Consider the following 23,138-nt stretch of genomic DNA (forward strand, 5'->3'; position numbering starts at 1 on the left):
GGTGACAAAGAAAGTCAGTCAGACGCCGAGTCCCTCCTTCAGTGATTGGCGGGTAACCTAGCAACACAGGTACAACGGAGGTAAGTAACTGCGTTGAGAAACCAGGGCGCTAGGAGCAGGTGAGTGACCCCGGTGGGGAAGGGCCGGGAATGAGCGGGAGATGGGGAATAGGATCCAGTCCGCTATCATTTGGTGCCTGAGGAATCGGTAGCCCGCACCGCGATGCTGTCCCTGCCCCAGAACCCTGCTCTCCAGCCCCTGCCTCTGTCCGGGCCTCCCTCTCCACTGCCTTCAAGGAGTACTGGGCATCTTCTGTGTCCTTGCTTCTACTCTGCCTCCCCGCTCACCATCTTCACATCCCCGCTTCCTCATCCTTAATACGTGGATGATACTAGTCAAGTGGAGTCACATCCTGGTTAACTAAGTTCAAGTCAAACATAGGTGATGGGGATGAGAGGGTAGTTTACAAGTTCCCTACCATTTCGCCCAAAGGCCATGCATTCCAGGATGAGCATGCAAATCATCTCACTTGGGTGTGTTCAGATTAGGTCCTTTCGATTATATCATTGTTTTCCTGTTGTGCTAACGACATAACTTAATTCCCATTCTTGTCCTTAAAATGTGATTTCGTTGTGCATACTTCATTCAAAGGGTTAGTTGTTAAGGATCAAATGAATTGAGGCAATGAAAAGCTTGGCATGGAGCTGAGCAACGTAGTAAGTGCTCAGCAAACAGTGGCAGTTTTTTTTCTTCCTAAAGCACATTTGTCCATTTGTCTTCCTGCTTCAAATGGATCAGAGGGAGTCGTTTTGTTCCATATCTCAAATATTCATAAGTATTCACCCAGTGCCTACTACTGGGTGCTGGGGTAGAGAAAACAGCAGCAGCAACAACAACAACAACGAAAACTAATTCCTCCATTCATGGAGCTTGTCTAAAGTGGGAGATAGTCATTAATCTAGTAATATACACATAAATGTAAAAGTACACCTGTGGATGTGCATTTCTAGAACGGTGGAGCATGGAGGACGACAAATCCTTTCCTCAAAGAGCAACTGTAGCCCATCAATGGATAAATGGATTAAAAAAAAAAAACACACACAATGGAATATGATTCAGCCTGTAAGAGGGATGAAATTCTGATAAATGCTACAAGGACCATGGAGAGCTAATGCTAGGTGAATATAAGCCAAGCACAAAAGGACAACTATGTATGATTCCACTTATATAAGATACCTAGAATAGTCGAATTCATACAGACAGAAAGAATAGCGGAACGAAATAATGATACATGCTACAACATGGTTGAACCTCAAAACCACTATGCCAAGTCAGGTCCATTGGCACCACTGACATTTCGGGATAGACGATTCTTTGTCGTAGAGGGCCATTCTGGGCAGGGCAGGATGTTTTAGCTTTATCCCCAGCCTCTACCCACTATATATGCCAGTAGCGCCCTCTCCCAGCTGTGACAACCAAATATATATCCAAATTATTGTCAAATGTCTCCTGGAGGCCAGAGTCACCCCTCCCTAAAAACTACTGCGCTGGGGCGCCTGGGGGGGCTCAGTCAGCTGAGCATCCGACTCTTGATTTCAGCTCAGGTCATGATCCCAGGGTCGTGGGATGGAGTCCTGAGTGGAGCTCTGCATTGAGCGTGGAGCCTACTTAAGATCCTCTCTCTCTTTCTCTCTTTTTTCCTCTCCCTCTGCTCCCCTCTTCCGCTCACACACTCTCTCTCCCTCAAATTGAAAACAAAATTACTGAGCTAAGCACAAAGTCAGATACGAAAGATTTCATACTGTATGATTCCATTTATATGATTTCATTTGTATGATATATCCAGAAAAGTTAAATGTGGGAATAGAAATTGTTTGCAAATTAGCTCATGGGAAGTTGGGGGGAAGTGATAGAAATTTTGTGGTGATGCGGCATAACTTTGGACATTTACAAACAAGTCATGGAGTGGTACAATTACAATGGGCAAATTTTAGGGGATGTAAATTGTACCTCAATAGAGTGTAAAAAAAAATTACACCCATGATAAGTACCATGCAGAAAAGGTAGAGAGGGTTTCCACAGATCACAGTGCCCTCTCTGTTCCAGTCTGGGGAGAGGTAGCCATTGAGCTGAGACTTGAAGGTTGAGAAAGAGCTAATCTAGGGGTTGGGAAATGGTTTCTGGGAAAAGGAACATCGTGTGTGAAGATCCTGGTGCTTTGAACACTTTAGAGACCAGTGTGGCTGCAGCACAGAGTGAGGGCAGGAGGGCTTTGAGGGATGGCTGGTCAGGGAGATTGAAGCCAATCAGAACAAATCTCATTAAAAGAGTGAAGGAGCTTCATCCTTCTCGCTCTGCTTGCCCTCTGTCCCTGCCATGGCTTCAGTCACCATCTGTGCAGTAACAGCTCTCACATTTCTGGGTCTTTCTTAAAATCTACTCCAGGGGCGCCTGGGGTGGCACAATCAGTTAAGCATCCAACCCTTGGTCTCAGCTCGGGTCATGAGCTCACAGTTCGTAAGTTCAAGCCCCATATCAGGCTCTGCACTGAATGGTGTAGGGCCTGCTTGGGACCCTGTCTCTCCTCTCTGCTTCTCTCTGCCCCTACCCTGCTTGTGTGCTCGCTCTCTCTCTCTCTCTCTCTCTCTCACCAAAACAAATTAAATTAAAATTAATTAATTACATCGAATAATTAAAAACAACAACAATAAAACACAAAATCTACTCCAGATATCAACCACTCCGCCACATTTCACAGATGTCCCACCCAGCTGGCTCCTAGTCTATACATATATCGTGCCTTGGTGTGAACTAGAAAGAGGCGCCCCCTCCAGGCACCCACAGCCCCACAGTTGGTAAGTGGATAGCAAGTTCTGCCATCAGTAAACACCCCAACCCCTCAATGCCTGCTTCTCTTCCAGTGTTCACCCTTTGGGTAAACACCGAAACAATCCGTCAGGCAACCTGAGCCAGGACTCTAGGCACCATCCCTCACTTCCTTCTCCCCCAGCCCCCACAGTCACTCCTTCATCTCATCCCACTCATTCGCCTGCTCGATGTTCCTAGGGCCCGTCCACTGCTTTGTCTCTGGTTGAGGCCACCCACGTCTCTTCCCTAGACACCGTGACAGCCTTCCAAACCTGATCCTTCTGTCTCGTTGCACCTGCCAACCCTTTCGCCACAATTATCCAGGCAGTAGATCTCGTCCCGTCGCTCACTCCCTGCTTAAAACTCCTCCCCCAGCCTTTCATGTCTCCTCTTGAGCAATGAGGGAAGATGCCACGGTTGGATTTTCTAACCAATCAAGTTAGGATGACTTTCTTATTCCCTGCCCCCCCCCCATAAGGTAGTCGACAGGAAGTAAAAATAGAAGCATAGCCAGATGACCAGGCTGGGACACGACAAAAAAAGTACTGAAAATGGCAGGAAAGGCAAACTTGAGAAGGGGTGAGGTGTGAGGTCACTGTTCATGCCTCGTCTGGACATACACAAGTTGTTGCTAGAAGGCAAGAATCTGCCCCACCATTCCCTCTCCCAGATTGCACCCTCTGCCCAGAAAGCCCCAGACAGCCTTAGATTGGAAGCGGTGGGGTGACAGAGACCTGGCATCAGTCTCCCTGCCTACAGGCTGGACAGGCTGTCCAGGGCATTTGCCCTACCCCTGAGCAAGGCATCCCTCCGGAACATTCTAGGCGCACGTGGTCAGATGTAAATGCCATGGTTTTAGGTTGGGTTTTCACTTCATTTACAGTGAAAAATTGTAAAGTCTGAGTCTTCCTTGCTCTGTGCTAAATTCCTCCCCCCCCCCCCCACACACACACCTTTTCCCTAGGAGACAAGAACTCAGAGCAGTGAGGCACCACCTGATTTATGCTTCAACATATAATAATTATCACTCCCCTTTGAAGAGGGCTTTTAACCCTCAACAGGGCTTTCTCATCTAGTAGATCAGCCCTCCTCCACCCAGTTGCCTTTTGATGTGGTTTGGACAAGTATTGTATCCCCAGACACCAGAGAGATAAGGGACGTGCTCAGACTCATTCCAAGAGCTCCAACTGGGAGAATCACGCAGGTGGGTCTCCTGACGCTCAGCTTGTGAACCTGATCTTGATTTCGTAACCGATGGCAGCTTTAGATGGCACGGATGTCAGCTTGTCAGACAGAGCTGAGCTAGCCCGGGACAGGCCTTCCTTCGAACCTGGATGGAGCGCTGGACTTGGGGGTGGGGGTGGGGGGGGGCAGGAATTTTATAGAAGAGCTAGGCCACTGTGGTGATTCTCCACCAGGGGCATCCCCCGACCTGCCACCCTCACCGTGTGGGGATATTTGTCAATGTCTAGAGACATTTTGTCTCCAACTGGTCAGAATCGGTGATGAGAAAAATGTGCTACTAGCATCGAATGGGTAGAGGCCAGGGATGCTGCTACAGGGGGCGCCTGGGTCACTCCGTCCGTTAGGCATCAGACTTTGGCTCAGGTCATGATCTCACAGTTCATGGGTTGGAGGCCTACGTCGGGGCTCTGGGCTGACAGCTCAGAGCCTGGAGCCTGCTTGGATTCTCTGTCTCCCTCTCACTGCACCTCCCCCACTCACGCTCTGTCTGTCTGTCTGTCTCTCTCTCTCTCTCTCTCAAAAATAAACATAGAAAGAAAGAAAGGAAAAAAGAAAGAAAGAGGGAGGAAGGAAGAAGGAAAGAAAGGAAAAAAAGAAAGAAAAGAAAGAAAAAGAAAGAAAGAAAGAAAGAAAGAAAGAAAGAAAGAAAGAAAGAAAGAAAGAAAGAAAGAAACCCTGTCCCAGACTGATATTTCCATACAAGGCAAATGGTATTGCATGCGAACAGGTACATGTGCACATAACCCTACCTTTCCCTTCAGGCCCTGGTTAGTGGAACTGAAAGGAAACGTGATTGCAAATCAAGATGATTTGAAATCAGGGGAAAGTATCTCTTTGACCTTAGCTTTCAAATAATAGCAGCAGGTTATATTCTACAACCAATCAAATGCCTTTAGCGAGGGGGGGGGGGTGGCTTTCGAACACAGATTTTTTTCCCTTTAACCACAAACCAAAGAAATACATTTTCCTTCTCTGCTCAGCACACACGTGTTAATAACACATGAATACTTAATTACATGCCATGCACTCTAATAGTTCCCATTCTATTTCATTTATTTTTAACGCCAGTCCCAACTGGCGAATTGATTTCACTACTCACCGAAGGGTCGTAATCCTTGGTTTAAAAAAGACACTTCTTGAACGTAATCAAGCAGTGAGGAAAAGCCAGTGTTTCGCATTTGATAAGATTAGGATTTAAATATTTCTTAGGTGGAGGAAGTTTATTTTAGAAGAATCTAAATGCACCACTAGGAAATTCTTCCTTTTGTCTCAAACAGCCACAGTGATACTACCCACAGTTGAATATAACCAGAAATAAACACCTCTAAAATGACATTTACCCAAAGGAGGAATTAAAAATCATGATGAATTAATTTGTAAGGAGGAGGAGACAGGAAACGGGACTCCAGTCCTCCTTCATCACCAACAGAAAAATGAAAATAATGTAGAAATCAGTCAAATTAAAAACAAATAGTAAGGGTGCCTGGGTGATTCAGTCCGTTAAGCAGCCAACTCTTGGTTTCATCATGGGTCCTGATCTCACATTCCAAGAGTTCAAGCCCCACATCGGGCTCTGTGCTGGCAATGTGGCACCTGCTTGGGATTCTGTCTCTCCCTCTTTCTCTGCCCCTCTCCTGCTTGGGCCCCCCCCCCCAAAATAAATAAATAAATAAATAAATAAATAAATAAATAAATAAACATTAAAACAATTTTTTAAAACAGTAAAAAAGAGTCAAAAGTCGTTCCATTTTGGCACTTTATAAACCCTTCTGCATACTGAGGAAAAATACATCTTCTATTTTTTTTTTAAATTTTTTTAACGTTTATTTATTTTTGAGACAGAGAGAGACAGAGCATGAACGGGGGAGGGGCAGAGAGAGAGGGAGACACAGAATCGGAAACAGACTCCAGGCTCTGAGCGGTCAGCACAGAGCCCGATGCGGGGCTCGAACTCACGGACCGTGAGATCGTGACCTGAGCTGAAGTCGGACACTTAACCGACCAAGCCACCCAGGCGCCCCTACATCTTCTATTTTAAGAAGTATTCAGGGGCGCCTGGGTGGTGCAGTCGGTTAAGCGTCCGACTTCAGCCAGGTCACGATCTCGGGGTCCGGGAGTTCGAGCCCCGCGTCAGGCTCTGGGCTGACGGCTCAGAGCCTGGAGCCTGTTTCTGATTCTGTGTGTCCCTCTCTCTCTGCCCCTCCCCCGTTCATGCTCTGTCTCTCTCTGTCCCAAAAATAAATAAACGTTGAAAAAAAAATTTTTTAAAGAAGTATTCAAATATTAATACTAAACCATAGGGGCGCCTGGGTGGCTCAGCTGGTTAAGCATGTGACTTCGGTTCAGGTCATGATCTCACAGTTTGTGAGTTCAAGCCACATGTCAGACTTTATGCTGACAGCTCAGAGCCTGGAGCCTGCTTCCGATTCTGTGTCTCCCTCTCTCTCTGCCCTTCCCCTGCTCGCGTTCTCTCCCTTTCTCAAAAAAATAAATAAACATTAAAAAATACTAAATTATATTATTTTTGAAATCATAATAAAAGTAATAAAAGCTAGACATTATTTTTTTAATGTTTATTTATTTTTGAGAAACACAGAGAGAGAGCGCGCACAAGCAGGGATGGGGCAGCGAGAGAGAGAGAGAGAGAGAGAAAGAGAGAGAGAGAGAGACACAGAATCCAAAGTAGGCTCCAGTCTCCGAGTTGTCAGCCCAGAGCCAGACACAGGGCTTGAACCCATGAACCGTGAGATCATGACCTGAGCCGAGCCGAAGTCGGACACTTAACCGATTGAGCCCCCCGGGCGCCCAAGCTAAACATTATTGAGCCAGGATTTCATGTCATACTCATGACAGTTCTATTGAGTATGGGTTCCCTTACTGTCCCCATTTTACAGATGAGGAAGCCAAAGCTTAGAGGGTTTGATCGACTTGCCTAAAGCCACACAGCAAGGATCTAGAACCCACAACCTTAATCACTGTGTGTGGTAGGCTCATGTTTTTCTTTTCTCTCTCACCAATCAGGAGATAAGGGCCCAGAAGGTCAAGTGAACTTGCCCAGGGCTGTAGCTATGGCCAGTTTCCAGTAGAGAGCATTCATTAGAACCAACAGTTTAGACATCTGTCCCCAGGAGCGCATTGCCTCCCAGCCTCCGTCACCACTCAGTGCCCTCTGTCTCCGAAGCACAGGGTAACGTCGGAGTCCACAGCCATGAAGTCATCACGGCAGATGAGATTCCGTCTGTTATCTGTTAATACCTCCAGCGTTCACTGCTAACAGCTCCAGCCTGGGAATCTTTTGCAAACCAAATATAACCCACAAAACACAGGTTCTCCGAAAGGACATGCGAGGATTGGGTAATATTTCAAAATTGGTGATAGGGGAAAAAAAAAAAAAAAAACTACGAAAAAGATAAAAACAAATTGGATTTAAATCTTTTTATTTTAAAATTCCAAGCCCCGAGTACAGGGATGGGAAACAAATAGGCCAAATGCTGGCCCACAGTTTTCATTATTAAAATATGACGCTGTCTTCCGGTTCTAATTCAGGACATAACGTATTTCGTGAAGGAACATTATCATATGATGCCAACATCTCCTTGTGAGGAATTTGCCGTCTCTTCACTTATTCCACAGTGATTTGTTGAGTGTCCACTACGTGATCTTGGCTTGGGACAGCAGTCTCCGTCATGGATTCTCTACCCCTTTCCAGCCGCTCACTCTCTCTGCTCTAGACTTAGAAGGCTCAGATAAAGCATACAGAGTTCTGAAGAAAGCTATTTGCATGGTTGCCAAACCAGTGGGATCTCCTGAGACTAAAAGGGAAATTCCTGCTGTTTCAAAGGCAAAACCTCTGCCTATTAACCCAGCAAGTAGGTGGTGAAATCCGAACTAAGTGGCCAGGAATCCCTTAGCCATCAAAGATTTCTTTGAATCCCAAGAAGGAGCTCAGGTTAAGAATGAAGCAGGGAGTGTTAGGTCCTAAGGGCCTGGGGTGGGTGGCAGTTGTAAAGGTCAGAAATGGGACAGAGCATGAAATCAGGGGCGCCTGGATGGCTCAGTTGGTTAAGCTTCTAACGTTAGCTCAGGTCACGAACTCGTGGTCCGTGAGTTCGACACCCACATCAGGCTCTCCTAACAGCTCAGAGCCTGGAACCCGCTTCAGATTCTGTGTCTCCCTCTCTCTCTGCCCCTCCGCGGCTCACTCTCACTCAAAAATAAACATTAAAAAAAAAATTTTTTTTTAAGTACTTGAAATCAACTACACAAATTGTGAAATCCACAACATGGTTTTATTCGACCTGAAATTGGGCGGGAACTGCAAATTCTCCACTAGGGTAGGAAGTAAAAACAAATAGCATCTCTTGTGAAAACTTCTCTTTGTCATCTCCACCTCCAACCATATTTCCCACCCCAAACCGTTCCTCCTTAGCTCTCTCCCATCTAAACCACAAGCAGCCTTTTTTGTCTAGTCATGGGAAGTAGCAAGACTGGAGCCAGGAAAGCAAAAAAAAAAAAAAAAAAAATCTCAGTCGAAGCTACGAATCACTGAGGAAATAGTTGTCTAGGAATACATGTACTAGGAATTTTAAATTTTTTTTTCAACGTTTATTTATTTTTGGGACAGAGAGAGACAGAGCATGAACGGGGGAGGGGCAGAGAGAGAGGGAGACACAGAATCAGAACAGGCTCCAGGCTCTGAGCCATCAGCCCAGAGCCTGACGCGGGGCTCAAACTCACGGACCGCGAGATCGTGACCTGGCTAAAGTCGGACGCTTAACCGACTGCGCCACCCAGGCGCCCCTGTACTAGGAATTTTAAACAGTAGGCTGGTACTGTAAGAGAGGGTCCGTTCAGTTCGTTTTGTTGGTTCAACGATATTTTTTGGAAGAGATGTATACACGTGGCACTAACACCACTTACATCGATTCTCATGGTGAGACGCCTATGCTGAAGATCCTTTCCAGGTCTACTTTAATTCTAATTACATCAATGAGACAATCTGAGTTTGGTGTTAATAAGTCTTTTGTATGTTAGCCTTACATCCGGCAACTTGGCTATAATTGTGCGATTCCAGGAGCGTGTATAGAGATTCTTTGGGATTTTCTACATAAGTAATCATGTTATTTGCAAACAAAGACGGCTTTATTTCTTCCTTCCCAATCTGTATACACTTAATTCCTTTTCTTGTCTTATAGCATTAGCCGGGACTTCCAATATGGTGTTAAACAGGGAGCGTAAGGGGGGATATTCTTGCCTTGTTCCTAATCTCAGGGGAAAAAACTTCTAGTTCCTCACAATCGAGTATGACGCTAGCTGTAGGGCTTTTGTAGATGTTCTACATCCAGTTGTGGTAATTCCATGATATTCCTCATTTGCTGAGAAGTTTAGTGTCGTCGTTTGTTGAATTGTGTGGGGTTTTGTCAAATGCTTTTTTGCATCTATTGACATGGTTTTCCTTTTTGTTGATGTGATGGATTACGTGAATTGATGTTTGAATGTTGAATGGATCTTGTAGGCACAGGAGAAAGCCCACTTGGTTGTGGGATATAATTCTTTTCATACTTTGTTGGATTCAATTTGTGAATATTTTGTCAAGGATTGTTGCATCTATGTTTGTGAGAGATATTGGTCCGTAGCTTTCTTTTATTACAGGGTATTTGTCTGTTTTGGCATTAGAATAATGCTAGCCTCATAAAACCTGTTAGGAAATATTCTTTCTGCTTCTGTTTTCTGGAAGAAATGTTGAAGAACTGGTATAATTTCTTCCTCCAATAGTTGGTAGAATTCACCGGTGAAATCATCTAGGAGTTTTCTGTTTGGGAAAGTTATTAATTATTGATCAATTTCTTTAATATATAGAGGCCCATTGAGATTATCTATTTCTCCTCGTGAGAGTTTTTGTGATTGTATCTTCAAGGAATTGGTCCATTTCATCTAGGTTATCAAATTTATGGCCATAGAGGAGTTCATTACATTCCTTTATTATCATTTTAACATCCATGGGATCGGTAGTGATGGCCTCTCTTTCCTTCCTGACATTTGTAATTTATCTCTTCTCTCTTTTTTTTTCGTATGTCTGTAACATCTCCCTGCCAGTTGCTAATCTCGCTTTTTAACAACAGAGATCTGGGCTCATGCTCATCGTCCCTGAGCAATAGCATCTAGCTAGAGTGAATTGATATCAGGATGTAGACATTCTTGTCTTCTCTGTGAGGACAGTGATACAGATTTTCTAGTTCGAAAGCTTCCTTTTTCATGAAAGTACTTAAGAATGAAAGTATACTTACACTTCAGGAAAAAAAAAAAGTTGAGTTGGTAATAGTACGCTCCAGCCTATAGACTTGGCAGAAATCACAAAGGTGGCATGTTAGTGAGAGAGATTTGGACAACCCTGAATCAGAACTAACCCTCACGAAGGCTGCTTTCCTGACCCAGACCCCACGTTCTGCTTCCCACACGACGGCCTCATGCTGCTCGACAGTCCTGTGTCGTGATCAGTTACGACGGGTGTCTCGGTAATTAGTTTATAATAAGCTCCAAAGTAGGTGAATGATTGACTCAAAAACATAAAAGTCAATGAGAGATGATTCAAAGCTCACCCTAAAATAATTCAGCCACTCACTCATTTGCATCCTGATGCGCTCTCTCGAGCGGGGAGAGCGCGATGGGGCGACAGCTCTGTTGTCGCAAACTGTGTCTGATCCCAGGTGTGCCCACGGGAATGCGACACCAGCAAGAACACTGCTGGTGGGACGTGTACACATACCTATAACGACAAATATGAGCATTCATAATTGTAGCTGCTAAGTAGATTGAATGCTGTGGGAACCGGATCCGGGACCCGTCTGTCCACTGGGTCTCTGCTTGACGGGATCCACTGAAACTGGGCCGGCAAAGTATCACTGTGCTTGGGCCACTAGAAAAGTCGATCTGAAAATGGTCAGACCGGACAGTTGGAGTTACGGCGGGGGGCAGGCTCTCCAGAAAGGTTGCCTGCGCTGAGACCCCAGCGTGGCCGCTTAGTAGCTATAAACTCATATGGAAACATCTCACCTCCCTCTCTGCCTCCCTTTCCCTGTCTGTGAGTAGGGCTAATGAAAGCACCTACCTCGTAAGGTTGTTGTAAGGAATGAAGGAGTTAATACACCCAAGGCATTTAGAACAGTGTTGGGTATGGAATCAGTTGTCAAGAGTTGGCTAATATCAAAATGTCGTTCTTTGCAATGAGATTTCCCCCCCCCGCCTCCTCCCCCCCCACCACACTCCAGTTTTGTTTAACCCCCTCTGCCTCCATGTACCATTGTGAGATGTGCGGGGTAGTTGCGAGGGTCGGGTTTTCTTCCTCTTTTTCTCCCCAAGGGGAAGAAAATGTAATTTCGCTCAAACCCTTTTTTTCTTTTCTCAAAATGTTCTGAGAGTGAAAAGTAATAAAATATCCAACAAGCCCATTTGAATGAAGCCGAGGTATAATTTGCATGATAAAGATATATTTCCATTTATAAAGTTCATCAGCAGAATTAATGACAAATAAAGGGAAGACCCAATTAAAGTTCCCCATCCATTAACAACCTTGCTTCACTCTCAGGGCAGGAATTTTAAAAGGAGAGGCTTAAGTTGGAAATGATTTAAATATTAAGGTTGGTGGCATTAAAAAGGACATGAAATGATCATATTAGGATTCAAGGGAAAGAGATTCTCCAGTGATTTTTGTCATCAGAGCGAGATGCATTTCCCCCCCGATCGTTGTTCCGCTGGCTTCTCCGTGTTCACCCAAATGAGCTGTCAAACACTGATGGGCGTCATCATAATCAAAGAAAACAAGTTTGCCCTTTAAAGCAAAAGAGGTAATTTGGCTGAAAGCAAATTGGAAACATTTCATAGAACGTTGCATTTCCAGCTGCAATCTCTGAAGAGTTCAGGCGTTTTTTGATTTATGCCTGAGAGCTTTGGGGGACAATGGGAGAGCTTCGTGAAGCACTTTGTTCACGTTCATCCCGTGGCCACGGAGCGAAGATCTTCAGAGGGGCCGAGGAAGCTCCCTGGCTGTCCCTGAAACATGATCTTTGGTGGGGGGGAAAGCCTTAAGGGGATTCACGAGATTGACGGGGGGGGGGGGCAGAAAGTGGGGGCGGAGAAACAAAGAGATGCAAGGTAGGGCCCTCCTCACCTCCACTCCCAGAGCCTTCTGACTTTGGGACCCATTTTGCCTGGCCGAGGAAGCGAGCGTCCTTAGCATCTCATCTGGCTGCCTTTCTTCCTTGCTCGTGGTCACTCGAGATGTTCCTCTGATTCCCGATCTTCTGTTCGTGTACTCCGGTTCGGGGAACTGAATATCTCTTGGGGCTTCAAGCGTCCGCGACTCCTCCCTCTGCATTTATGTCTCTGTCCCCAAGGCCTCCCAGGACCCCCTGGATGTGTGTTGTGAGATGCCTAGAGCACGCTCAGCTAGGCTTCTTTGCTTGTAAGCAACAGACACCGACCGTGGCTAAGCACACTCTCTCTTGCTCTCAAAAATAAATAGACTTTAAAAAAACACACAAAACGGGGCGCCTGGGTGGCTCAGTTGGTTGAGCATCCGACTTCAGCTCAGGTCACGATCTCGCGGTCCGTGGGTTCGAGCCCCGTGTCGGGCTCTGGGCTGATGGCTCAGAGCCTGGAGCCTGCTTCCGATTCTGTGTCTCCCTCTCTCTCTGCCCCTCCCCCATTCATGCTCTGTCTCTCTCTCTGTCTCAAAAATAAATAAACGTTAAAAAATAAAAAATAAAGGGGCGCCTGGGTGGCGCAGTCGGTTAAGCGTCCGACTTCAGCCAGGTCACGATCTCGCAGTCCGTGAGTTCGAGCCCCGCATCAGGCTCTGGGCTGATGGCTCAGAGCCTGGAGCCTGTTTCCGATTCTGTGTCTCCCTCTCTCTCTGCCCCTCCCCTGTTCATGCTCTGTCTCTCTCTGTCCCAAAAATAAATAAATGTTGAAAAAAAATTTTTAAAAAAGAAACACAGATTAGCTTATTAAAAAATAAAAATAAAAAATAAAAAATAAAAAATAAAAAAACACACAAAAAAAACAAAACCAAGGGGCGCCTGGGTGGCTCAGTCCATTGGGCGACCGACTTCAGCTCAGGTCGTGATCTCACCGTCTGTGAGTTCGGGCCCCACGTCGGGCTCTGTGCTGACAGCTTGGAGCCTGGAGCCTGTTTCGGATTCTCTGTCTCCCTCTCGCTCTGCCCCTCCCCTGCTCACTGTCTCTGAAAAACGAATAAATCTTAAAAATATATATATTTTTTCAACGTTTATTTTGGGGACAGAGAGAGACAGAGCATGAATGGGGGAGGGGCAGAGAGAGAGGGACACACAGAATCAGAAACAGGCTCCAGGCTCTGAGCCATCAGCCCAGAGCCTGACGCGGGGCTTGAACTCCCGGACCGTGAGATCATGACCTGGCTGAAGTCGGACACTTAACCGACTGCGCCACCCAGGCGCCCCAAAAATATATTTTCAATAAAATGAGCTCTTTGTCCTCCCTTCCACACCTCCTTCCCCCCAATTTGTCTAGTCCCTCAAAAGGGCCCAATCTTTCTCTCCCAGTCCCCCAAACGCAAAACAGTCTCACTCATCAAGTCCTGATGACTCCTTCTTTTTTTTTTTAAAGTTTATTTATTTTTGAGACAGAGAGAGACAGAGCATGAACAGGGGAGGGTCAGAAGAGAGAGGGAGACACGGAATCTGAAACACACTCCAGGCTCTGAGCTGTCAGCACAGAGTCCCACGCGGGGCTTGAACTCACAGACCGAGAGATCATGACCTGAGCTGAAGTCAGATGCTTAACGGCTGAGCCACCCAGGCGCCCCTTGATGACTCCGTCTTCAAAACATTTCTCGTATCCACAGCATATGACAAGGAGAAGGGCACAGGGAACCTGGAGGTGGCAGGCCCAGCCCTTGCCCCAAGACGATGTTGAGATGTTTTTTTCAGTGCCGCGTATGTAGCCGTGATCAAAATAGATAAAGCCCCTGCCTTCCTTGGAGCTCACCTTTTAGGGGAGGGGGAAAGACAGACAATAAACAAACAGGCCCATATATGGATGTCAGACGGTGAGAACCTAGCCGGGAGAAAAGCAAACAGGATAGGGGGAAAGGGAGGGCAGGGAGGGCAGGGAGGAGGAGAGGGTTTACGTTTTATGAAGGAAATCCGGAGAGCACTCACTACTACACCAAGATTTGAGCAGAGGAGGAAGTGCAGGAACGAGCTTTGCAGATATTTAGATGAATGCTCCAGCCCTGGGGCTTGGCGGGGGGCAGGGGTCGTGGTGCACAGACAGCAAGTGCAAAGGCCCTGTCAGAGGCTGGAGCACATTTGACATGTTCAGGGAACAGCAAAAGGGTCGGTCTGAGTGCAGAAGAGCAAGTGGTCGCAGTAGCCAGATTACGTAGGGCCTTCTAGGTCGTTGTAAGGACTTTGGCTTTTATCCCGAGTGAGATGGGGAGCTGTTGGTAGCGGGGGGTTCTGGTAAATGTCCAACAACCAGTTTGGTGGGAGGGGGCCCTGATCTGTAGTATTCGCCAATTTCCGTGTGTAAATACTCCCACCATGGCTGATTTCAAACTACTGATGGTTTGGGGCACCTGGGTGGCTCAGTTGGTTGAGCACCTGACTCTTGGTTTCGGCTCAGGTCACCGATCTCACGGTTCCTGAGTTCGAGCCCCACATCGGGCACTGCACGGACAGTGCGGAGTCTGCTTGAGGTTCTCTCTCTCTCTCTCTCTCTCTCTCTCTCTCTCTCAAAATAAATGAAACAAACTTAAAAAAAAAGAGTCAAGTTACCAATGGCTTAACAGGAACCTCACAAATACCCTGAAATTTTAATAACCAGTCCTCGTGAGCTGGATTTTGAACAGAGGAGTAAAAGAATCTGACGTTTTAAAAGGCTCCCTCTGGCTGCTGTGATGAGACCGTGGAGGACGTGGGCGGAAGCAGGGTTACCAGTGAAGAGGTTCTCACAGTCATCTGGGTAAGAGATGATGGACCCTTGGAAGGTCCAGTGGCTGAATGACATCAGGAATGGCATTCCTGCAGTTTCCTTCTCATTCACAAAGTGGCTGCCACTGTTCCATCATTAAAGCCCAAGTTCAAGGAACGGAGGTGAAGCCAACAATGTCTTTCTTTTGTATGGGGAAGGTAAAAGGTTTCCTAGAAGCCCCTAGAAAACTTCTCTATTTTATTGGCTCTAACAGTGTCTATAGCCACTCAGAACTCTAAAGGAGGTTGAGAAGTTGAGCATTGAATATTTCCAGCCACTATATTACAGGCAAGCAAGAAGGAAGGAGGTTGGGATGGGGATGGTGGCTGCCACAAAGAGGCTGGCCTTATAAGAATCAACTACAAGAATTCGACCCAGCCTGGAAGCCCAGGCAAGTCTTCCCTGAAGAAGTGACACGTGAACTGAGATCTGAGTGCAAATAATTAACTTAGTAATAAGGAGGGAGAAGAACGTTTCAAGAAGACGAAAAGAGCATGTGCAAGGGCCCTGAGGTGGAAGGTTTATAATACCCCAAGCTCTCTACTTGCCACAACCCTTTCCCTATAAATGATCCATTACGACCAATCTTTCTCGAAAATCTGAGTTGATCCTGTTACCTGTTTCCCAAAATCAAAATGGATCCCAATCTCCTACAAGATAAACTCCAAAGTCCCCACTCTATGTTGAAAGCTGGGCATGATCTCAACCTATTCTGTGATTACAGCTTTATGCCGTTCCTCCTAGAGTTGTTGAACTTTCACGCGTGCGTGTTTCATATTCCAAACTAGGTTATAAACTCTGGCAGGACAGGAACCATTCCTTGAATCTCTTTTATATCCCCAGGAGCTCAATAAATACCCAGATAGATGACCCTTACTGCAGGGAGCAGGAGTTAAGAAGCTCTTTAATCATCCGAGTGAGAGACGATAAGGCCCTCACTCGGTGGCACAGAGGCTGCCCAGAAGGAAAGGAAAGGAGGGGCGCTGTCAGAGAAAGAACGAAGAGACTGGGATGGGGGGGGGGGGGGAGGAGAGTGTGGGGTGGCACTCAGGTTTCCAGCTCGAGCAAGTAGGATGGCAGAATTGCCAATCGCCAGGGCAAAGGATCAGGAAGGAGCAGGGTAAGGGCTGGGGACGCGGTGAGGTCCCTCTTAGACATGGTATGTTGGGAGGCCCAGCCAATCCTGGGCAGGAGGCAGGAGGCAAGTCCGATGGTACATCTGGATCTCCGGCCAAGCCCAGACACTCAGACCAGGAAATCACCACAGTCCTGGACCTGGGATCGGGGTTCCCTGGGTTAATAATGCTAGTTATTATTTATTGAGCACTTACCACGTACAGGCCCTGTGCCAGCAACTTCTCACCGGATCTTAAGGTCTCAGTTTTATGGCTGAGGAAGCCCCGGCTTAGAGGATTGGACAAGTAGCCCAGGGTCCCCCCAGCAAGGGTCTAAACCCAAGTGGGGCTACTGCGAAGCTAGTACTCAGCCATTGTGCCAGGTAGACAACATCCATGATCGATTTCTGATCGCTGCCACAAATTTCTCAGAGAGTCTTTTCAACTTTTTATTTCGTAATGACCGTAGATTTACGGAAAAGTTGCAAAGATAGTTCAGGATTCCCAAATGCCCTGTACTCAGCTCTCCCAACGTTAATATCTTCAATAACCGTGATGGGTCTGTCCATCAAAACCAAGAAACTAACGTTGGTACAATGCTGTTAACGACACCATCGGCTTGGTTTGGATTTTACATTTTCCTACTAATGTCCATTTCCCCTTCCAGGATCCAGTCCGAGATACAACCATTGCACGTAGCGAAGCAGGTTCGAAAGACTGTGTTTCAAAGTCACTGTTCGCGCCCCCCCTGACTTTTAAAATCCATACTTAAAAACCAGCGCAGATGTGCTGTGCTGGTCCCAGTCCCATTTGCTCGCAGCCGCATTGTTCCCTCTGTCCCTGTGCTGCTCTGTCTCGGGCTGCTGACACCTGCAGGCTGCTGTGCCCACCCGTCTTGTCCTCTGGCTTCCCCCGGGGTTTGGCCAATGGGAGGCGCTGGTGTCGGATTGGAGGGTAGGAGGAAGAAGAAACCACAGTATTTCCTCTTCTCTCTGCTTTGGGCTGCGTTTCCAGCGGTGGCCACAGCTCCTGGGGGGGCTATAGCCCCGCCTGGACAGGAATGGGTGCGGTTCCAGCTTCCCCTGGGTGACCCTCGTCCTCCAAGCTCACCACCAGCTCCTTCTGTGGTGGCCTCCTGCCGTTGACAGTGGCTGGGTGGCTTCCCCTTCCCTGGTTAGCCTCTCAACTCTTTCCATCGCCCGTGTAACTGGCTTTCTATATTTAGATGCTTTAAAAAAAAAAATTCAACAGCATTGACTTTTATTCATTCATGTTAAGTCACCCGAAACGATGTCTGTTGCGATTAAATGCTCATTAATGTAAATGGCTGAACAAACCCATTTCCGGGGACGCTTAATATCCTACCTAGTTAAGTCGCTTCAACAGAATGGTGTCTGCACTCCCGGCTGTGCCCTGCCTGACATCTGTGCCTGAGACCCACCTCTACCCACCTCCTTCCCTCGTGTCCAATGCCGTCACAACGCTAGAAACTGCTTTCAGTGAGAGGTTCTGCGTAAAAGCTGCGGGGCACCTGGGACGAGCTCTCGGCGTTGACGGTCGGTGGCCGCTGCGGCCACAGCAGCCACCTTCGTGCAGCACCGCGCCACTAACCGCTTACTCCTTCCTTCGCAGGGTCGCCAGAGCCACTAACGGCAGGAGACCTACGTAGTCTGCCAACGTCTGCGCCTCCCAGGGCGCACAGGGGCAAGGGAGACCGCTCGGAAAATGGCTCTCGATGTCCTCGCCGTGGCCCCTCTCTACCAGGGCCCTGACATCAACAGAATGAGGCTGACGGCAGAGCTGTCCAAAAAGCCGGCCTCCCCGCTAAAACCCTTGGTCCCCTCCAAGTCCAAACTCACCACCATCGAGACCAAGAGGGTCATGTCCGTACTGGACGAGACCATCCACAAGGTGGAGCTGGTGACCCTGCTCTCACACTTGGCTTCCAAGGGCGAGGCTCTGCAGGGGATTCTGGGAGGGGACGTCAGGAGGGCGGTGAGAGAGCACGAGGACCTGTGTCGCAGGCTCCTGGACAGTGTCGCTTACCTGCAGGATAAGGAGAGGCGGTTGCAGGAGGAGGAAGAGTCTGAGGACGAGGGATGGCTCAGAGACCGCCTCCTCTCCGTGCAGCTGCAGAAATCCAACCTACTGCCGCTCATGGAGCACATCAGAGAGTCCACCAAGGACGTCCTGAGACTCTTGCTCGATAACCCGCAGGTGGCAAAGCTCTCGGAGACGCACGCGCTGGGCAGAAGCGCAGAAGCCCAGCGTTTTATTGACTGCCTGATGGAACTGCGGGGCTTCCTGTTCGAGAAGCTACTCACCAGCCCCATGGAAGCCAGAGAGAAGACTCAGTTCATACAGGATGTCAGTAGACAGAACAGGAGGAACCAGGACATCATTGATGCGCTGGAGAATGAGTTGGTGGCGAGCATGAAGAACAGGGACGCAGAGGTATCGGTCGGACCGTGGAAGGGGCCGCACGGAGAAGCGAACCCTTTCGGCGGTCGGGTTTTTGCCTCGGTGACTTAAACGCCTGCTGTCATTCACTCACCCCACGCGTACTGCTAGGAGCACTTACTAGGTGCCGGGTCTCATAAATGAGTCCACATTGTCCCTGCCTCATGCAGTTTGGGGGAAGGTAGGTCTTAAAGACCTGATTTCGTTACGGTTTTGAGAAATACGACGGAGGGTAAGCGCAGGGTGCCATAGGACAGTGTTACAAGAGACCCAAAGGGTCAGAGACATCAGAGCCAACACCTGAAGAACGAAAGGGAGTGAACCAGGCAAGAGAGGGAGGAGGAACAGGCCAGGCCAGCATCAGGCGAGCTCTTTCTGCAAAGGGCTGGGGAGTAAGTACTTTAGGCTTTGCTAGAAGACCGCACAGTACCTTTGAGGCCTCATCAACGAATGTGATCTCTGTTCGGAGGGCGAGGGGCAGATGGCACAGGTGGAAGCTCTAGAAGGATTTTGAAGAAGGGGGAACGATAACATGATTCCAACCTAATAACCATCCGGGATGCACACCTATGTATTATGCTGTGCATACGTTTGCTCAGAAGAGCCTTACAGAGTCCCCGTGAGGTGGCATCTAAGTGTAGGTTTGGCTCCCAAGACAGACCCAAGATGACAGCGGCTTAGTCAAGGTGGAAATGTGTTTCACTCTAGTGGGAAAGCTGGAGCAATCACAGAGGCTCTGCCTTGTAAATTCGTCAGGGCTCCAGGCTCCTTCTGTCCAGCCTTTCTGCTGCCCCCCCCCCCCCCGCCCACACAGGGCTTCTAACCGTGGACCCAGAAGACTCCCATCATGTCACCGCTGGTCCAGCCAACAGGAGGCAGAAAGGGGAGGAGGGCCTTGACCCTGGCCCTTTGGGGATGCAACCCGGAAGTAGCCCAGGGTCACGGATCTTAGCCACACCCTGTGGCTGGCTTTGCTGGGAAGGGTCGTCCTGGGGGCAGGTTTCCCAGGAGTATTCTGCTCCACAGCCTTGGCACTGCCATTTCCAGCCCCTGCGATACACAGAGCGCGAGGCCCTGCGCAACTGTCTGCCGCCCGGCCTCCCCCACGCCCTAGCTCAGGCTGAACCTCCTTAGGTTCTCACTGAATTTGTCCTTGAAAGCAGAGTTTGTTGAGGAATGTTTATGCGATTATTTATCTGGTGATTTGATTCGGGTCTGGCACCCCATAAGAGGACGGGGGCCTTGTCTCTTTCGGCCCGGGGTGCTCGGTCAGGGGAGACCACGCACAGGTTGGAAGAGCGCCGGCGAGGGACAGGGAGAGGGGCCCCAAACAGCTTAGTGGGTCCCATTCGGGTGGTGGAGACGGCTTGGGCTTCCAAGTTGGACAGATCTGGGCTCAAATTCCATTTCTCCGGGTTGACAAGTGTTATCGTGTCACTTGGATCTCAGTGTGAAACGAGAGGGTGACACCCTTGGGCTGCCGCGGGGTCAAGAGAAGCTCAGACCCCCAAGGGTCCCCCCTGCCAGTTGACCCCAGCCCCCCAGGCTGCTGGCGGGAGCCAGTCACAGCACTGCTGTGCTCACAGGGAGACTCCGGGGCTTGTGACCAGCCTTTGGAGCTTATTTACAAAATGGCCCCATCCTCCACCCCCATTCCTGTTCTAGAACCTTCTGAGGGCGGTTTTGTCCCTCAAGCATTAGCCGGGGGCAATCCCCACGGTACGTGTGTCTCGTGCTCTCATGAAACACTCCTAGTGTCTCTGCCAACCGAATACTCCTGTTCTGTGCCACCGTCCAGACCTGCCCAGAGGCCTCGCCCCAGCTTGCCTGTGCCCATCACTCAAGCCAGGAGACAGAGGGGGTGGCCAAGCACATGGGGTCTGGATCAGACAGACCTGGCTTCAAGTACCCCCACCCCTCCCCGGCTCAGCTGTACAGCCCCAGACAGATGAGTCGATGCCCTTGAGCCTCAATTGCCTTGGCTGTGATCAGGCGGTCTCCGTCCCCCTTGGGCACTGGGGGCAGGGTTCCGCCAGGTAACAGCGCAGGTTGCCGGCTCCCCCCCCGCAAGGGAGCGTGTGGTACCAGTTCTCCTGCGACTATCGGGCATCACGTAGGTAATGATGGAGCCTCTCGTCTTCCTGGCCCAGGTGGAGAAAGAGAACTTCGTGATCCAAGAACTGAAAAACCACCTGCACCAGGTGCTCAGGCTCTCCGAGAACAACCTCCTTCGCACCAAGCAGGAGGCCGAGAAGCAGCAGAAGGCAGACTTCCGGGCCTCACAGGCCCGGGTGGCCAAGATCCAGCAGGAGATACTGCTGCTGAGGTCACAACACCACAACCTGGTCGTGGAAAACCGGGAGGCAGAGCAGGCGCTGAGGAAGGTACGGGGGACAGCAGGGAGGGGACAACGGAGGCCCCGGGGGCAGGGGAGGGGTGGTGTAGCGGGAGGGCGGGGCAGGGTAGGGCTCCCCCAGCCAGCCAGGGAACAGCTCCCCTGAGGAGGAGGGCTTGGGAACAGGGGAAGTGCAGGAATGAGCCAGTGTCTACCCCCCACCCCCTGTGCTACACATGGGCCTGGGGGCTGGGGCGGAGACACTGGTCCTATCCTCCTGCACGCTGGCTGTGTGACCTTGGGCGAGTGCCTTAACTACTCTGGGCCCCAGAGGGATGATAACACCCACCTTGTCGTGCAAAGGACCTGAAGGAGCTCCTAAACCTCAGGCGAATTTCGTAATTCCCTCCAGCCCGTGTTGCCATCTTTAAAATGAAAGTGAGCAGATCGGTCTAATGGGTCATTAGGAGAATCGAATGAGACGGTAGGTGGAAAGTGAGTGCATTAAGTGCTCAGGACACATCACTTCTCTTGCCCTCCTCTGGGCCCTGGGCCTGCACACACCCAGCGTGCTTCCAGATCTCTTTCCTCATAAAGGAATTCTCTAATAGTTGTTCCCCGTTTTCATCTTAGTGTCATGACTCTTGAGCATCTAATGGAAGCCATGGGCCTCTCCTCCGTAAGAAGGCACAGATGCACCTGCACGTACCGGGGGGCAGTTCTGGGGGGCACAGGCCCTCTGCAGCCAGCCCGTCCGTGGTGCCCAAGTCAAGAGCTCTTGCCCTGTAGGATTAGGGAGTTGGTTTATTTGTTCTTCACTGAAATTCACATAACATAAACTTAACCACCAAAAGAAATTTTTAATGTTTATTTTTGAGACAGAGAGACAGAGCGTGAGCCTGGGAGGGGCAGAGAGAGAGAGAGGGAGACAGAATCCGAAGCAGGCTCCAGGCTCTGAGCTGTCAGCACAGAGCCCGACGCGGGGATCGAACCCACGAACCGTGAGATCGTGACCTGAGCTGAAGTCGGACGCCCAACCGACTAAGCTACCCAGGCGCCCCTAAACTTAACCATTTTAAAGTGAACAGTTCAGTGGCATTTAGTACATTCACAGTGTTGTACACCCACCTCCTCTATCTAGTTCCAGAACATTTCCATCCCCCCAAATAAAACCCCGTACCCGTTAAGCAGTCACTCCCCATTCCCCCTTCCCTCCAGCCCCTGGCAACCACTAATCTGCTTTCTGTGTCTATGGATTTGCCTGTTCTAGACACTTCATATAAATGGAATCATAGAATATGTGGCCTTTTGTGTCTGGCTTCTTTCCCTTAGCTCGCGTTTTCAAGGTTCATCCACGTAGCATTTGTCAATACTTCGTTCCTTTTTATGGCTGAATAATATTCCGTTGTAGGTAGGGGAGCTGATCTTTAAAAAACAGATTATGTCCCTCTCCTGCATCAAAATCCACCCAATGGCCTTCCGTCTCCTTTACGCTAGGATCCAAATTGCTTCCACTGCTGACACTCCCTTCGGTGATGCAGCTTCTGACTCTGACCTCCCTGGGACCCCGGGGGCTCCTCCTCAGCCACTCCATTTCCGGCCACACTGGCTCAATTTCTGCTCTTAAACACCGCAAGCCTGTTCCTACCTCAGGGCCTTTGCACTGGCTGCTCCCTCTGCCTAGAGTGTTCTGGAGTCAGACACCTGTGGCTTCAAATTCAGGTTCTACCTCTCATTCGCTCTGTGATCTTGGGCAAGTGAGTTAGCACGTCTGATCTTCAGTTTCCTCGTCTGTGAAATGGAGAAGCTACCTTGTGGGCAAGGCACGTTGAAGCTTGTTGCAGAGTGAGCTCGGCACGGTTTGTTGTTCCTATGAATCCATCAAACAATGACTCGTTGGCTTTTTTTAGAAGAAATACAAAGTGGAGACGGAAGTCGAGAACTGGATCCAGAAATACGATATGGAGATGGGCGAGAAGCAGGTATTTGTGCTGTAGTCTCTCGAGTGCGTTTCCCGCGCTCCTCTAGGAAAGGCCCATGGTCTGTGCCAAGCTCTGGGCCTCCCCAGACAGGCTTCCCTGCCCCCCTACCTTAGGCCCAAG

At 49.0% G+C, this 23,138-nt stretch overlaps 2 protein-coding genes across 4 annotated transcripts in view; one reads left to right on the top strand and one right to left on the bottom strand.

Moving 5' to 3' along the window:
- Positions 1–23,138, top strand: part of IQCD (IQ motif containing D) — a 24,290-nt gene continuing 1,152 nt past the window's right edge. The window contains exons 1-4 of one of the 3 annotated variants that reach the window (XM_030335697.1): positions 1–80; positions 17,874–18,695; positions 20,852–21,085; positions 22,947–23,018. In XM_030335697.1, coding sequence (XP_030191557.1) covers positions 17,967–18,695; positions 20,852–21,085; positions 22,947–23,018 — 1,035 coding nt within the window. In that variant the 5' untranslated portion in view covers positions 1–80; positions 17,874–17,966. The other 2 variants (XM_030335696.1, XM_030335698.1) reach the window with 2 other exon arrangements.
- The window catches only part of RITA1 (RBPJ interacting and tubulin associated 1), an 11,796-nt gene continuing 6,873 nt past the window's right edge, over positions 18,216–23,138 (bottom strand). Inside the window, exon 3 of the transcript XR_003973106.1 lies at positions 18,216–18,287. The gene's annotated coding sequence lies outside the window, so the exon portion shown is untranslated. The remainder of the gene's footprint in view (positions 18,288–23,138) is intronic.

This window comes from Lynx canadensis, chromosome D3, assembly GCF_007474595.2.
Source record: "Lynx canadensis isolate LIC74 chromosome D3, mLynCan4.pri.v2, whole genome shotgun sequence".
NCBI classification, from domain to species: domain Eukaryota; kingdom Metazoa; phylum Chordata; class Mammalia; order Carnivora; family Felidae; genus Lynx; species Lynx canadensis.